The 16834-nt window shown below is 42.7% G+C and overlaps 1 protein-coding gene across 1 annotated transcript; it reads left to right on the top strand.

Moving 5' to 3' along the window:
- Positions 1-435: 435 nt before the first annotated feature.
- On the top strand, positions 436-12781 carry TMIE (transmembrane inner ear; the record flags this gene model as incomplete). Its single annotated transcript, XM_082292853.1, has 4 exons — positions 436-567; positions 4701-4818; positions 11868-12017; positions 12675-12781. Exons 1-4 carry the CDS (start codon positions 469-471, stop codon positions 12779-12781), a joined length of 474 nt encoding a protein of 157 aa, XP_082148979.1. The 5' UTR covers positions 436-468.
- Between the last annotated feature and the right edge of the window lie 4053 nt (positions 12782-16834).

Genomic DNA, 16834 nt, shown 5'->3' with positions numbered 1-16834 from the left:
AAATCCAGGTGACATCCCAAACCTCAGGAACGCAGCCCAAAAACCCACGCGGGCTTAAAAACCGCTTGGAAAAGCCCAGAATTCCAACCCTCCACCACTCCCGAGGAATCCCAAACTCACCTCGAATCCTGGTTTTTTTTTTTTTTCTATTTTCATGGGGGAAAAAAGGCAAATCCCCTCCCCAATCCAACAGCTGGGATCACTCAGGAAGCAGCTGGCAACAAGAAAAAACCTGGAAAAGCGACGCAGGGATTACAAAGGGAATTCCTTTCCCTCTGGATGAGCAGGAAGCGCTCCCGCTGCTCCCGATCCCCCTTGCCCGGGGCTCTGCCACTGACACCGCCTCATTAATTAATTAACGGAAAACGCCGCGCTGTGAGCAGCGCTGCGGCTCTTCGGCCACGATCCATAAAAATCCCGGGATCCCAAGGAGCTGGGATAAACAAATCCCTGGAGGAGGAGGAGAAGATGGCGTGGGATGCAGCCTGGAATTCCGCTCGCTCCCCAGTGGGATTTTCCTGCCTCGTCCTGGCCCGCTCCAGACTTTCCCTGGCGCAGCTGATCGAGGTAAGGAGAATCCCTCGGGAAAAGTGGGAGGTCGGGAATGGCGCTTCTCCCTGCGGGATAAACGGCCGGGAATTTAAGGTGGATCCCAGGAGTTCCCGGGGTTTTTTGGGGGTTTTTTTTTGGGGAGGTTTTGGTGCTTTCCCAAGGGTCTCCATTGGGAATTTGGGAGTTTTCCAAGGGTTGGAATCACGGCTTTTCCCAGCACTTGCAACAAGCTGAGGATCGGGGGGGGGGGAAAGGGCCTGGAATGATCCCAAAAATCCTGTTCCCGATGTATATTCCCAAGGGAAACTTTTGGGATGTGTTTTCCTTCTCCTGCCTTCCCTCATTCCCTGGAATGCTGTAAAAACCTGGAATTCGGAGGGAATTCCTCCCCTCTCCGCAATCATCCCTAAGGATGACTCTGCATTCCCACTCCAGCTCCCTATGGAAAAACTGGGAATGACCCGGGATGGAAGAGCAGCTCCTGACCCCCCCCACCCCCGACAGCAATTCCAGAGGGGAAAATCCAGCCTGGAAAAATCCCAGCTCCCAAAAACTTTCACTTTTCCCCCTCTGGATCCCATTCCCTGTTGGAGTCGCTGCTCCAGGCTGGAATTTCTGGAGCAGAACTTTGCTGGGATTTCTGGGATTGGGATAAAGCCAGGAATTTTCCGAGGATTTCCAGCCTCTCATCCCTCCCTTTCCCTGATTTCCAGACCCTGTGGAATTCAGTAGCTGATCCCTAAAAACCGGGAATTCCCAGTTCACATCCATCCCCACTTCCAGCTCATTCCCAACCCTCTGCTTATCCCATTCCCATAATCCCTGATTTTCCATCCCATCCTACCTGAGCATTCCATAAATCCCCAGGAATCCTTTCCCAGCTCCCCCAGGAATAATTCCAGGTTTTCCGAGCTCTCCGACCTCTCCCAAGGGGAGAAGTGAGGCAGAACCTCCCCTGACAGCGCAGAATTCCCAAATTATCCATCCCTGAATCCCAGGATGAGCAGGCACAATCCAGGCAGCTGGAAGATTTTCCATCCGTTTTATTCTGGAGAATTCCCAGGAATCGTCCTGGGAACATCAAAGCCACAAAAACCGGGATAAACCGGGGAGAATTTCGGGATCTGCTTTGTTTATCCCAGGGTTTTTCCTGGAAAAGCAGAGGCTCAGCGAGGAGGTTTTTTTTTTCCTGGAAAAAATTGGATAATGGAGTTATCCTGAATAATTCGATTCCGGCTCAGCCAGGCTGGAGCAAAGGGAGGAGGGGGGAAAAAAGCCGGAAAGGGAAATAATTCTGGCAGCGAAAAAATTCCCGAAAAAATTCCCAAAAAAACCCCAAAAATAAGGAAAAATAAAGGAATGAAAGGAAGGAAATATCTGGGAGAAAAGAGGGAAAATCCCTTTAAATCTTGGATTTGCTTGAGGAAAAGCTTGGCTCGCTCCCAGGCCTCTGGAAAAATTCCCTGAGCTGGAAGTTATCCCAAAATTTGGGAAGAGCATCAGAGAATTCCAGGATGGGTTGGTCTGGGAGGGAATTTCGGGATCATGGGATGAGCTGCCACTGTCCCAGGTGGGTCATGGATAATTCCGGGCATGGAGCAGCCACAGCTTCTCCAGGAATTCCATCCCGGGGCCTCAGGAAATCTGGGAATGTTTCGAAGAATCCCTTTCCCTGTGTTTATACGGCTTTAGATGGGGGAAAATCCCGGGATTTTGTCCGTCTGGTCTCCATCCCTCTCCCAATCCTGCCTCCTCACCCAGCCCATTCCATGGATTTTTCCAGAGAAACGGCTTTTCCCGTTTTCCCTAATCTTTGGCATCCAGCTGATCCCCAAATTCCCGGACCTTCCCCAAAAATTCCGCTTTTAAAACGTCCTTTACGGCCCCCAAATCCATCATTCCCAAATTGATCCTTCTCCTTGGCACCTCTGGAATTCAATCCCGGCATCCCGATGGAAAACCAACCTCAGGAATCCACTAAAACTCGGGAATTTCCTTTTTTCCCTGGGATTCCAACCTCCCGTGAGGATTTGGGGGATTATTGAGGAGGAAATCCCTTTTTTTCCCTTGGAGATGCCAATTTTTCCCAAAATCCCCTTTTCCTGCTGTTTTTCCTTCCCCGTTTTCCCCAAATCTCCTTTTCCTTCTGTTTTTCCCCAAAAATCACCTTTTCCTGCTGTTTTTCCCTCCCTTTTTTCCAAAAAAAAGTCCTTTTCCTGCTGTTTTTCCTTCCCCTTTTTCCCAAAATCCCCTTTTCCCCAAAATCCCCTTTTCCTGCTGTTTTTCCTTCCCTTTTTTCCCAAAATCACCTTTTCCCTCTGCTTTCCTCCCTTTTTTCCACAAAATCTCTTTTTCCTTCTGTTTTCCCTCCTTTTTTCCCCAAAATCTCTTTTTCCTTCTGTTTTCCCTCCTTTTTTCCCCCAAATCCCCTTTTCCTTTTGTTTTCCCTCCCTTTTTCCCAAAATCCCCTTTTCCTGCTGTTTTTCCCTCCCTTTTTCCAAAAATCCCCTTTTCCTGCTGTTTTTCCCTCCCTTTTTTCCAAAAAAAAGTCCTTTTCCTGCTGTTTTTCCTTCCCCTTTTTCCCAAAATCCCCTTTTCCCCAAAATCCCCTTTTCCTGCTGTTTTTCCTTCCCTTTTTTCCCAAAATCACCTTTTCCCTCTGCTTTCCTCCCTTTTTTCCACAAAATCTCTTTTTCCTTCTGTTTTCCCTCCTTTTTTCCCCAAAATCTCTTTTTCCTTCTGTTTTCCCTCCTTTTTTCCCCCAAATCCCCTTTTCCTTTTGTTTTCCCTCCCTTTTTCCCAAAATCCCCTTTTCCTGCTGTTTTTCCCTCCCTTTTTCCAAAAATCCCCTTTTCCTGCTGTTTTTCCCTCCCTTTTTCCCCAAAATCCCATTTCCTGCTGTTTTTCCTTCCCCTTTTTCCCAAAATCACCTTTTCCCGCTGTTTTCCCTCCCTTTTTTCCCAAAATCTCCTTTTCCTGCTGTTTTTCCCCAAAAATCCCCTTTTCCTGCTGTTTTTCCTTCCCTTTTTTCCCCAAATCACCTCTCCCCGCTGTTTTTCCCTCCCTTTTTCCCAAAATCCCCTTTTCCTTCTGTTTTCCCTCCCTTATTTCCCAAAATCTCATTTTCCTGCTGTTTTCCCTCCCTTTTTTCCCAAAAACTCCTTTTCCCGCGTTTTTCCTTCCCCTTTTTCCCAAAATCTCCTTTTCCTGCTATTTTTCCCTCGTTTTTTTCCCAAAATCCCCTTTTCCTGCTGTTTTTCCCCAAAAATCACTTTTTCCTGCTGTTTTTCCCTCCCTTTTTTCCCAAAAAAGTCCTTTTCCCGTGTTTTTCCTTCCCCTTTTTCCCAAAATCCCCTTTTCCTGCTGTTTTTCCCTCCCTTTTTTCCCAAAATCTCCTTTTCCTGCTTTTTTCCCTCCTTTTTTTCCCAAAATCACCTTTTCCTTCTGTTTTCCCTCCCTTTTTTCCCAAAATCCCCTTTTCCTGCTGTTTTCCCCCAAAAATCCCCTTTTCCTGCTTTTTTCCCTCCTTTTTTCCCAAAAACTCCTTTTCCCGCTGTTTTTCCTTCCCCTTTTTCCCAAAATCTCCTTTTCCTGCTATTTTTCCCTCGTTTTTTTTTCCCAAAATCCCCCTTTCCTGCTGTTTTTCCCCAAAAATCACTTTTTCCTGCTGTTTTTCCCTCCCTTTTTTCCCAAAAAAGTCCTTTTCCCGTGTTTTTCCTTCCCCTTTTTCCCAAAATCCCCTTTTCCTGCTGTTTTTCCCTCCCTTTTTTCCCAAAATCTCCTTTTCCTGCTTTTTTCCCTCCTTTTTTTCCCAAAATCACCTTTTCCTTCTGTTTTCCCTCCCTTTTTTCCCAAAATCCCCTTTTCCTGCTGTTTTCCCCCCAAAATCCCCTTTTCCTGCTTTTTTCCCTCCTTTTTTCCCAAAATCCCCTTTTCCTGCTGTTTTCCCCCCAAAAATCCCCTTTTCCTGCTGTTTTTCCTTCCCCTTTTCCCCCAAATCCCCTTTTCCTGCTGTTTTTCCCTCCCTTTTTTCCCCAAAATCCCCTTTTCCTGCTATTTTTCCCTCCCTTTTTCCAAAAATCCCCTTTTCCCTCCTTTTTTCCTCCAAAATCACCTCTTCCCGCTGTTTTTCCCTCCCTTTTTCCCAGGCCACCACGGCACCTCCCAAGAAAAAGCCGGATCCGGTGACGTCGGAGACCGTGGTGATCTGGGGGCTCCGCCTCTGGCAGGTGGTCGGGATCTTCGCCCTCTTCGTCCTGTCCATCAGTGAGTCCCAGAATTCCCATTCCTCCCCTGGAATTTGCCCTTGGAAAAGTCCCCAGGGCGCTTTTTGGGATCCCGGGAATGAGGGATCCTTGAGGGAAGCACCATGGATTGATCTTGGGATCAGCTGGGGCCATCCCAGAGGAGACATTCCCACCCCAATCCGCGTGGGAGCCTGGCAGGGAATCCTGGAATGCTTCGGGTGGGAATGGGCATCCAAGACCGTTTCATTCCCATGGGAAGCGCCGTCTTCCAGTAGAAGGAATTTTTTGGGGATTCTACCACTGGAATGTTTGGGATTCCGAGGTTTTCCACGTGGTTTTAGCAGGGATTTTCAATCCCGGGTGTTTTTTGGGATGGGATCGGGATCTCTCCAGATACAGCCATTCCCAACTGGAATATTTGGGATTCTGAGGTTTTCCACGTGGTTTTAGCAGGAATTTTCAATCCCGGGGTTTTTTGGGATGGGATCGGGATCTCTCCGGATACAGCCATTCCCAACTGGAATATTTTGGATTCCAAGGTTTTCCACGTGGTTTTAGCAGGGATTTTCAATCCCAGGGGGTTTTTTGGGATGGGATCGGGATCTCTCCGGATACAGCCATTCCCAACTGGAATATTTGGGATTCCAAGGTTTTCCACGTGGTTTTAGCAGGGATTTTCAATCTCTCGGGGGTTTTTTGGGATGGGATCGGGATCTCTCCGGATACAGCCATTCCCAACTGAAATTCCATCCGCCTTCATCCCTGTGCAATTCCCTCCCTGGGAAGAGCTCTCCACATTCCCTGTGCCCTGAAATTCCCAAATTTCCCTCAGGACACCCCTTGGAATGGGTTGGAATGGGCATCCAAGACCAGGATATCTGCAAGGAATCCAGGACGCTCCGGGATCATTCCCAAGGAAGGAATTTTCTTGGAAAGGGATTTCAGCTGGGAATTTCCAGTCTGGAGCTGGGACTTCCCTCAGGAATTCTCCTCTAATTCCAAGATATCTGAAAGGAATCCAGGATGTTCTGGGATCACTCCCAAGGAAGGAATTCCCTTGGAAAGGGATTTCAGGTGGAATCTCCAGTCTGGAGCCCAGGAATTACCACACACAGCTGGGAATTCCATCCCGCGGGAATTCCTGGGCTCCAAACTGGAGATTCCCAGTGGGAATCCCTTTCCAAGGGAATTCTTTCCTGGGAGTGATCCCGGAACATCCTGGATTCCTTCCAGATATCCTGGAATTAGAGGAGAATTCCTGAGGGAAGATCCCAGCTCCAGACTGGAAATTCCCACCTGGAATCCCTTTCCAAGGTAATTCCTTCCTTGGGAGTGATCCCGGAGCGTCCTGGATTCCTTCCAGATATCCTGGAATTAGGGAATTCCCGTGGGATGGAATTCCCGGCTGTGTGTGGTAATTCCTGAGGGAACTCCCAGCTCCAGACTGGAAATTCCCAGCGGGAATCCGGAGTGGGAACGGCACCAGCTCCACCCCCCTGGCTGCTCCTGCTGGAGATGGGATTTGGGAGGACTAAAATCCATAGGAAAGGAGGGAATTCAAAACTGGAATGGGATGGACAAAGAGGACATTTAAAAAGACAGAAAGAAATGTCAAAATAGGAAATAAAAAACGTAAAAATGTAAAACTATAAAAGTATAAAACTATAAAAATAATTCGAAAATATAAAAATAAAATAAGTCAAAAATATAAAAATATAAAAATATAAATGTATAAAAATATAAAAAATATTAAAAAATAAAAATATAAATGTATAAAAATATAAAAATAAAAATATAAAAATATATAAAAATATAAATATTAAAATATAAAAATATAAATATATAAAAATATAAAAACATAAAAACATAAAAACATAAATATAAAAATATATATAACATAAAAACTAAATTATTAAATTATTAAATTATTACATTATTACATTATTAAATCATTAAATTATGACATTATTAAAATATTAAAATGTTAAAATATTAAAATATTAAAACATAAAAATGGGATTCAATATAAAAATAGGAAATTAAAAAATAGCAATCAATATGAAATTAGAGAATGAGAAAATAGGAATAAGTAGAAAAATAGAAAAATACGAAGCTCAAAATATTTTAAAAATCAAATTTAAAAATGTAAAAATATAACATTAAAAATAGAAATAAATATAAAAATAGAGAAAGTATAAAATTAAAGCTATGAAAGCATCAAAATTAAAAATATAAAAAATATAAAATTAAAAAATAGAATGGAATATAAAAATATAAAATTAAAAAATAAAATTGAATATGAGAGTAGGAAATCTAAAAATGAAAATAAATGGAAAAATGGAAAAATAGAAAATTAAAAGAGACAATGAAAGCTAAAAATATAAAATTCACAATAGAATTGAACATAAAAGTAGGAAATGAAAAAATAGAAATTAATATGGAAACAAAAAATTAAGAATCGAATTAAATATAAAACAGGAAATTAAAAGGTCGAGGTAAATATAAAAAAATTTGGAACTGGAACAAAATAGAAAATAGAAAACTGAAAATAGAAGGAAATGTAAAAATGGAAAATTTAAACCAAGAATTGAATATAAAAAGTAAAATTTAAAAATAGAATTCAATAGAGAAATGTCAAATAGAAAACAGAAATAAATATAAAAATAGAAAATTTAGAAGTAGAATTAAATGTAAAAACAGGAAATTAAAAATGGCAATGAAGATAAAATTAGGAAATTAAAAATTAAAATTAAATATAAGAATAAGAAATATAAAAATAGAAATAAAAATTAAAGGAGAAAATTCAAACTAGAAATAGATATAAAAATAGGAAATTAAAAATTAGAATTAAATATAAACACAGGGAATTCAAAATCGAATGAAATATAAAATAGGAAATGCAAAGGTCGAGGGAAATACAAAAAATAAAGTTTAAAATTGGAACAAAATAAAAAACCAGAAAATTGGAAATGGAAATATATAAAAAAATAGAAAATTAAAATCTGGAATGAAATGAAAACAGGAAATGAAGAATAGAACTAAAAATAAAAATATCAAATTTAAAAATAGAATGAAATATAAAAATATCAAATTGGAAAGAGAAATGAAGAGGAAAAGAGGGAATTTAAGAATAGAATTGAATGTAAGAAAAAGGAAATTTAAAATTCGGCCAAAAGATAAGAATATGAAATTAGAAATGGAATGAAATAGAAAAATAGAAAATTAAAAATAGAATGAAATAGAAAAATAGAAAATTAAAAATTGGAATATAAAAATAGAAAATTAAAAAATAGAATGAAATAGAAAAATAGAAAATTAAAAAATAAAGCTAGAAATATCAAATTGATTAATTAATTAGAATCAAGTATAAAAATAGGAAATTAAAACTAGAACTAAATATAAAAACGTGACCTTTAAAACCAGAACGAAGCCTAAAAACTGAAATTAAAAATAGAACGAAAGAAGAAATCAAAAACCGGAACAAAAGGTGAAAATGGGAAATTAAAAAAAGGAATAAATATAAAAATAGGAAATTAAAACCCGAACAAATCATGAAAATATAAAATAAAAGTAGAAATAAATCGCAAAATAAAGCAATTAAAAGCGGAATTAAATATTCAAAAATAGAAATAAACATAAAACCAAACCGAAAACGAAAGCTGAATATAAAAATGAAATGAAATACCTCGATTATGCATGAAAAATAATTGGCTGGTCAATCTAATTAGAAGGAATATTACCGTGTTGATTAATTAATTACATCACGATTCACCAATATTAATTGCTATTATTAGAAAGGATTATAACGAATTAATTCTATTTCTAGTCAAATTTACATAATGATCTATTTCTGGTATATAGCATCATATAGTTCTGGAAGGACATCATTAATGCTAACGAGAATTAGGCGGCTAGCAAATATTAATTAATTAATAATATTTTGATATTAATATTGATATTGATATGTATGTTAATATTGGTATTAATATTGATATTGATATTTATATTTATATTGGTATTGATATTGATATTAATATTGATACTGATATTGATATTAATATTGGTATTGATATTTATAGTAATATTGGTATTGATATTGATATTTATATTAATATTGGTATTGGTACTGATATTGATATTAATATTGATACTGATATTGATATTAATATTGGTATTGATATTGATATTTATAGTAATATTGGTATTGATATTGATATTGATATTGATATTTATATTAATACTGGTATTGATATTGATATTAATATTGGTATTGATATTGATATTTATATTAATACTGGTATTGATATTGTTATTAATATTGATACTGATATTGATATTAATATTGGTATTGATATTGATACTTATAGTAATATTGGTATTGATATCGATATTGATATTTATATTAATATTGGTATTGATATTGATATTGACATTTATATTGATATTAATATTGGTATTGATATTGATATTGATACTGATATTGATATTAATATTGGTATTGATATTGATATTTATAGTAATATTGGTATTGATATTGATATTAATATTTATATTAATATTGGTATCGATATCGATATTTATATTAATATTGATATTGATATTGATACTGATATTGATATTAGTATTGATATTGATATTGATATTGATATTGATATTAATGCTGGTATTGATATTGATTTGGACATTGATATTTATATTTTGATATTGATATTAATATTTGTTAATCTTGATATTAGTATTCATCTCGATATTAATATTAACATTAATTAATGTTAATTAAACAGGTTTCATTATCACCCACATTAATTCTATTCCTATTATTCGACGTAAGGAAATAAAAAGAATCAAAATTAAATCCATCCAGGGATCCGATCCGAGCGTCCTTCCCACCCCTGCTCCCAGCCCATCCCACGAGATGGCACCATCCCCTAAAAAAGGGTGGAAAATCCCTCCCCATCCCAAATTCTCGTCCCTCTCCTTTTTTCCCGGGAAAAACAATCCCTCCATGAGGGGATTTTTGGGAATGTTTCAACCGGGGAAATTTTGTTCCCGTCGTTGTCAGCCGGAAGGTTTCGCAGCACCTGGAGGCAAATTCCTCGGGATTCCTACGGAAAGAATTCCTTGTCCAATCCGTCCGTGTCTTTTTCCTAAATTCCCGCTCTGGGATTGGATTCTTGGATTGTCCAGCCCGGCCTTGGACAATTCCAGGGATCCCGGGGAGCCACAGCTGCTCTGGGAATTCCAGCCCAGCTGCCAGGGAAATCCCACTCCCATTCCCAGCAAGTGCCCCGGAATTCCTGATTTCCCACTCCCATTCCCAGTTAAATCCGTGTTTGCATTCCCAGTAACTCACCCAGATTCCCTCATTTCCCATTCCCATCCCCAGTATCTCCCCCAGAATTCCATGTTTCCCGCTCCCATTCCCAGTGATCACCCAGACTCCCACGTTTCCCATTCCCAGTTACATCGTTTCCCTCTCCCATTCCCAGTAACTCACCCAGATTCCCTCATTTCCCATTCCCAGTATCTCCCCCAGAATTCCATGTTTCCCACTCCCATTTCCAGTGATCACCCAGATTCCCACGTTTCCCATTCCCAGTTAAATCCGTGTTTCCCTCTCCCATTCCCAGTGATCACCCATATTCCCATGTTTCCCACTCCCATTCCCAGTTAAATCCGTGTTTCCCTCTCCATTCCCAGTGACCAACCCAAATCCTTGCTTCCCTCTCTCCCGTTCCCACTAACTCGCCCAGATTCCCATGTTTCTCTCTCCCATTCCCAGTTAAATCCATGTTTCTCTCTCTCCATTCCCAGCAACTCCCCTGGAATTCCTTGTTTCTCTCTCCCATTCCCAGTTACCACCCAGATTCCCATATTCCCCGCTCCCATTCCCAGTTATCACCCAGAATTCCATGTTTCCTGCTCCCATTCCCAGTCATCACCCACATTCCCATATTCCCCATTCCCAGTAACTCCCCCAGAATTCCTTGTTTCCCATTCCCATTCCCAGTTATCACCTAGATTCCCATGTTTCCCATTCCCTTTCCAGGTTATCACCCAGAATTCCTTATTCCCCACTCTCATTCCCAATGACCAACCCAAATCCTTGTTTCCCGCTCCCATTCCCAGTTATCACCCAGATTCCCACGTTTCCCATTGCCATTCCCAGTTATCACCCAGATTCCCTCATTTCCCATTCCCATTCCCATAACTCCCCCAGAATTCCTTGTTTCCCACTCCCATTCCCAGCTATCACCCAGATTCCCGTATTTCCATTACCATTCCCAGTATCTCCCCCCGAATTCCGTGTTTCCCATTCCCAGTTACCACCCAGATTCCCATATTTCCCATTCCCAGTTATCACCCAGATTCCCTCATTTCCCATTCCCAGTATCTCCCCCAGAATTCCGTGTTTCCCATTCCCAGTTACCACCCAGATTCCCATATTCCCCACTCCCATTCCCAGTTATTACCCACGTTCCCACGTTTCCCATTCCCATTCCCAGTTATATCCTTGTTTCCCACTCCCATTCCCAGTTACCACCCAGATTCCCATATTCCCCATTCCCATTCCCAGTTACCACCCAGCTTCCCTCACTTCCTATTCCCAGTATCTCCCCCAGAATTCCATGTTTCCCATTCCCAGTTATCACCCAGATTCCCTCATTTCCCATTCCCAGTATCCACCCCAGAATTCCATGTTTCCCATTCCCAGTTATCACCCAGATTCCCTCATTTCCCATTCCCAGTATCTCCCCCAGAATTCCATGTTTCCCATTCCCAGTTACATCCTTGTTTCCCATTCCCATTCCCAGTTATCACCCCGATTCCCTCATTTCCCATTCCCAGTATCTCCCCCAGAATTCCATGTTTCCCATTCCCAGTTATCACCCAGATTCCCATATTCCCCACTTCCATTCCCAGTTATCACCCAGATTCCCTCATTTCCCACTGCCATTCCCAGTATCTCCCCCAGAATTCCATGTTTCCCATTCCCAGTTACCACCCCAATTCCCTCATTTCCCATTCCCAGTATCCACCCCAGAATTCCATGTTTCCCATTCCCAGTTATCACCCTCTGCTGCATCTTCAAGTGCCGCATTCCGCGCACCCGGAAGGAGATCGAGGCTCGCTACGCCCAGCGCCAGGCGGCCAAAAACTACGCCGACAAACTGGACACGGTGCCGCCCCTCAACGAGCTCACCGACATTCCTGGAGGTAATTCCCACTTTTTTTTTTTGGGAATGTGCCAGCGCAAAGTTCCTCCCGTGGTGCCACCGCCGAGATCAGCCCTCCCAGTGAGGAATCCGGGCAGCACACGAGGATATTGGGATAAGATCCTTCGGATAAGAGGGAAATTTTCTGTTGGTTTGAGTCGGAGTCGTTCCTTCGTTCCCAAATTCAGGTCGGAAAAGCCCCTCAAATTCATCAAATCCTATTTCCGGCCAAATCCCACTAAAAAATGCTGGGAAATTCCACATCTCCTGGGGTTTGAAGCCTTCCAGGGAGGGCGATTCCAGCAATTCCCTGGGATCCCTGGATTCCCGATCCTTAATCACTCTTCCAATTCGGAATCCTTTTTTTCCTTGACATCCAATCTGAACCTTTCCTGGGAAAACGTGAGGCCATATCCCATATTCCCATCCATTTCCCACCTTCAGCCTCCTGTCAGGGAGTTGGAGAGAGAAAATTCCATATTTCGAATTCCCAGAGGGAATTAAGATTCATTTAAGGGCCAGCCCTTGGGTTGGGGGATACCAAGGACGCAAAGAGGAGTGGTTGGAATTCCACATTCCCGCTTTTTCCCGCTGGGATGGCCAGGAGGGTTTCTATCCGGCTCTCCGCTGCTCTCACTCTCCTTTCCTGATTCCATAGGCTCTCCCGAAAATCTCCTCACTCTCTCTGGCCATGTCCAGTCCAGAGCTCTCCACTCCCTGCCTGTCCTGAAGGAAGAGGATGAGATGGTTCTCCAAGGAAATTAGGGATTGATTCCCGGCTGCCTGTGGCTTCTCTTTCCCAAGGGGATCCATCGACCCTTGGATTTTCTGCTTCTCCATCCCTGGATTTTTCTCCTGTTTCCTCAACACCTTTTTATGGCTTTTTTTCTCCCCTCTTTCCTGTGTCTCTCCAAGCTGTAATTCCATAAAAATGGTGTTTCCTTAATTCGGGATGTGCTGCTTCAATCCATGGGGGAAGAGGCAGATCCCACCATTGTAGGAATTTAGGAATTCCTTGGAGAAATGTAGTCCTACACCAGCCAGAGGCAGAATTAGGAACTGAACAACAGGAATTAGCACAAATCCCGGGATTTCGGGGGTGTCCTGATACCTGGCCCTAAACTGGGGATTCCCAGGCCTCCCTCTGGAGCTGAACCCAAATTCCATTAATAAATCCTTGTCCTTCCACTTCATCCTTGTCCTTCCACTTCATCCTTGTCCTTCCACTTCATCCTAATCCTTACATCCTTCACATCCAACTGCTTTAAATTCCAAGGTCATCCAAAGGTTTGGAGACTCCAATCCCACCTCTCGGAGCAATCCCACATGGAAAACGCCCACATTCCAGCAGGAAATCCAAGGATTCTTTGATGTGCTTCCCAAAAAACCCCAAATTCTGACTCCGAAGGATCAGTCGATCCCAGAGGATTTGAAGGATCACAGCTGTGGATAACAGAATTCCCAATCCATTCATTTGCTGTTGGATCCTCATCCCTCTGGAAAACCAAGAAATTAAGGATAAGAATATCCCGAAAAGACTGAAAGGGAATTCGGTTTCACCCCAGAATAAATTTGCATCTCCTGGAAAAATCCTTTCCATCCCACACATATCCATGGGCTCCATCCAAAGGTGGGATATTGGTGCGGATTTAATCATCCCATTGGAAATCAGGGATGAATTTCCACAATTTATCCCTAAGAAATGCGTTTCTTTGGAAGCAGTTTCACCCCAAGGAATATCCCGACTTCCTTCTATCCAGTTAAATTTGGATCACCCACGGAGAATTCCGGAATTCTGCTGCTGCTCTTTGGTGGTGGCTCAGGAAAAGCTGTTCCTGGGAATTCCCAGCCCTCAGGGATTTGGAAAATCCCCAAATCTGCCCAAATTTCCCGGAAGGAATCGATGTTGGGATGGGAATCATCTCTTCCCAAGCCTGTTTTCCATATTTACAGATACAAATGTGGCAGCACGGATTTTCCAGACTTTATCCCTTTATCCATGGCGGAAAACAAAAAGATTCCGTTTTTTTCCATGGGAGGGGAGGTGCTGAAGTGGAAAAGGTAAATTGGGCCTTAAAAATTCCTGGGAATCTCCACACTGGGAATTCCAAAGGATTCGCTCAGCTGAGGGCACCTGGAGCTGACAAAGCTTTGTGTGACAGAATTCCCAGGATTTCCCTCTGGAGATGCCTCCAGATCCCAAAAAATCTTCCCAGTGTGATTTAGGCATTCCAGTGGGAATTGTGGAAACCTTTGGGATCCATCTCCGTGCTGGAATTTTTGTCTGGACACCTGGAGTTGACAAAAGCTCCATGTGACCAAAATTCCTGGATTTTCCCTCTGGAGATGCCTCCAGATCCCAAAAAATCTTCCCAGAGTGATTGAGGCATTCCGAAGGGAATTGTGGAAACCTTTGGGATCCATCTCCGTGCTGGAATTTTTGTCTGGGCACCTGGAAAGCTCCATGTGACCAAAATTCCAGGTTTTCCCTCTGGAAATACATCCCGATCCCAAAAAACCATCCCAGTGCGATTTAGGCATTCCAAAGGGAATTGTGGAAACCTTTGGGATCCATCTCCGTGCTGAAATTTTTGTCTGGAGTCCTGGAGTTGACAGAAGCTCAGTGGGAACAAATTCCTGGATTTTCCCTCTGGAGATGCCTCCAGATCCCAAAAAATCTTCCCAGAGTGATTGAGGCATTCCGAAGGGAATTGTGGAAACCTTTGGGATCTACCACCATGCTGGAATTTTTGTCTGGATACCTGGAGCTGACAAAATCACGGCTCATGGACTTATTCCAGTGTTGGAATGCTCCCAGTTCTTGGCATTATTTTTCCCAGTTTCACCTTGGCTTTGAGGGAATATTTCCATTCCTAAAAGCTCTCCATGGAATTCTTGGAATGTCACAAGGGACAAATCCCCCTGGGAATAAATAAAGGGATTTTAGGGCTCGGGGATTCAAATGGGATTTAAAAACGGATCCCGTCCTGCTCCGTTCCCAGTTTGTGGGAGAAGGAAAAGCGGGATTTGGCTGGAGATGTCCTGGCTGGATCCAGGGCCTTGGAGATCTCCAAGCATTCCACACTGAGGCTGCTCCAGCTGATTTTTTGGGAATTCACCTGCTTCCCGCCATATTTTTCCAGGGAGCATCAAAGGGGTGGGTTGGGGTTTTTTAACTCTTCCCTCTTTTTTTTTTTGTTTTTTGGAATGGGATGTCAGGGATTCCCCCGGGATTCTGAGGAATGCTTGGTCTCGTTCTATTCCCGTTTTTATGGAGAAATAAAAGGCCATTCCCAAAGAAAAAGGATGGAATTTGATTGTAATGTCCACACCGAAGGCATCTTTTAGGGAAATGTAAAAAATTCGAGTTTCATGGAATTGTGGGGTCATGGAATGGGTTGGGATGGAAGGATCTGAAGGATCATCCCATTCCATGGGCAGGGATCTCCCGCTATCCCAGGCCTTGGGCACTTCCGGGGATCCAGGGGCGGCCCCAGCTTCTCTGGGAATTCCAGCCCAGCTGGGAATTCCTTCCCAAGATCCCATCCAGCCCTACTCCCCTTCAGTTTAAATCCATTCCCTGTTTTCCTGGCACTCCAGGCCTTTGCCCAAATCCCTCTCCCTTTCCAGAGAAGGCAAAAAGATGGAAAACTTCCCCCTTTTTCCCTGGATTCTGGAAATCTTTCTCCTCTGCTTCTCTGGAGCAAAGGGAAAACTTTCCATGAGCGGCACATGGAATGGGATCCATGTGGGAGTGTCCAGTTCTGCTCGGGATGAGAGTTCAGGGCATCGATCCCTGATTTCGGGAGCACTCGGGAGAAACGGAACCGCTTCCGGTGGGAGAGAAATCGGGAAAACGAGGAAAAGTTTTGTGCTGCGGAATTTCCTTCTCAATTAATGGATCGGGAGGGAATTTAGGGATCATCCCATTCCATGGGCAGGGGGAAATTCCATATCCTGGGGTGCTCCCAGCCCCAATGTCCAGCCTGGCCTTGGGCACTGCCAGGGACAAGGAATCCACAGTTTCTTTGGGAATCGGTGCCAGGACTTTCCCACCTTTCGAATAAAGATTATCCCAAAACCCTCTCCAAAAAAAAACCCTCCTTGGGATGGGAAAATCTCCAGTAGGAATATTTCCCCTTTGTCCCAGCTTTCCAGCAGGGAGCAGGAATTCTGACAATTCCTGGGTAATTTCAACCCACATTAATCCCTTTTCCCGTTTTTTTTTTGGTTTTCCATCCTTGGAAACAGCTCAGGTTGCGGAAGAGAAAAAAGAGGAAGAAGTTCCCACGGTATCCGGAAAAGTGGACAAAGCTCAGGGAAAGAAGGATGGATCCAAAGATTCCAAGAAGAAGGATGGGGAGAAGGAGCAGAAGGAAGGGAAGGAGGGAGCCAAGAAAAAAGACGGAGAAAAGGCGGAAAAAGGAGAAAAAGGAGGGAAAGAGGAAAAAGGAGGAAAAGGAGAAAAAGGGGGAAAGGGAAAGGACACAAGCGACAAGAAACAAGGGAAAAAGGGGGAAAAAGAAGGAGAAGCTGGAAAATCTGGAGGCGCCAAAACCAATGGAAAAGCTGCTGAGAATTCCAAAGCTCCGGCGAAAAAGAAGTGACCGCCCGAAAGGACAGCACTGGGATTTTTTTGGGGAATGCTCCGGCAAATCGCTGTGGGAGGAGCACTTGGAGCAGGATGTGCTTTTCCAGATATTCCATGGAATGCTGCTGGATGCATGGATTTCTTCCCATTGGGAGATGGAGCCCCTGGGATTCAGCTCTCCAAAGGAAAAGCGGGACATTCTGTCGGATAAGGAATAAATATCCGGT

Source organism: Coloeus monedula (genome assembly GCF_965178545.1).
Source record: "Coloeus monedula genome assembly, chromosome: 1".
NCBI lineage: Eukaryota > Metazoa > Chordata > Aves > Passeriformes > Corvidae > Coloeus > Coloeus monedula.
Note: the sequence above shows the minus strand (reverse complement) of the source record. Positions and strands in the feature narration are given on the sequence as shown.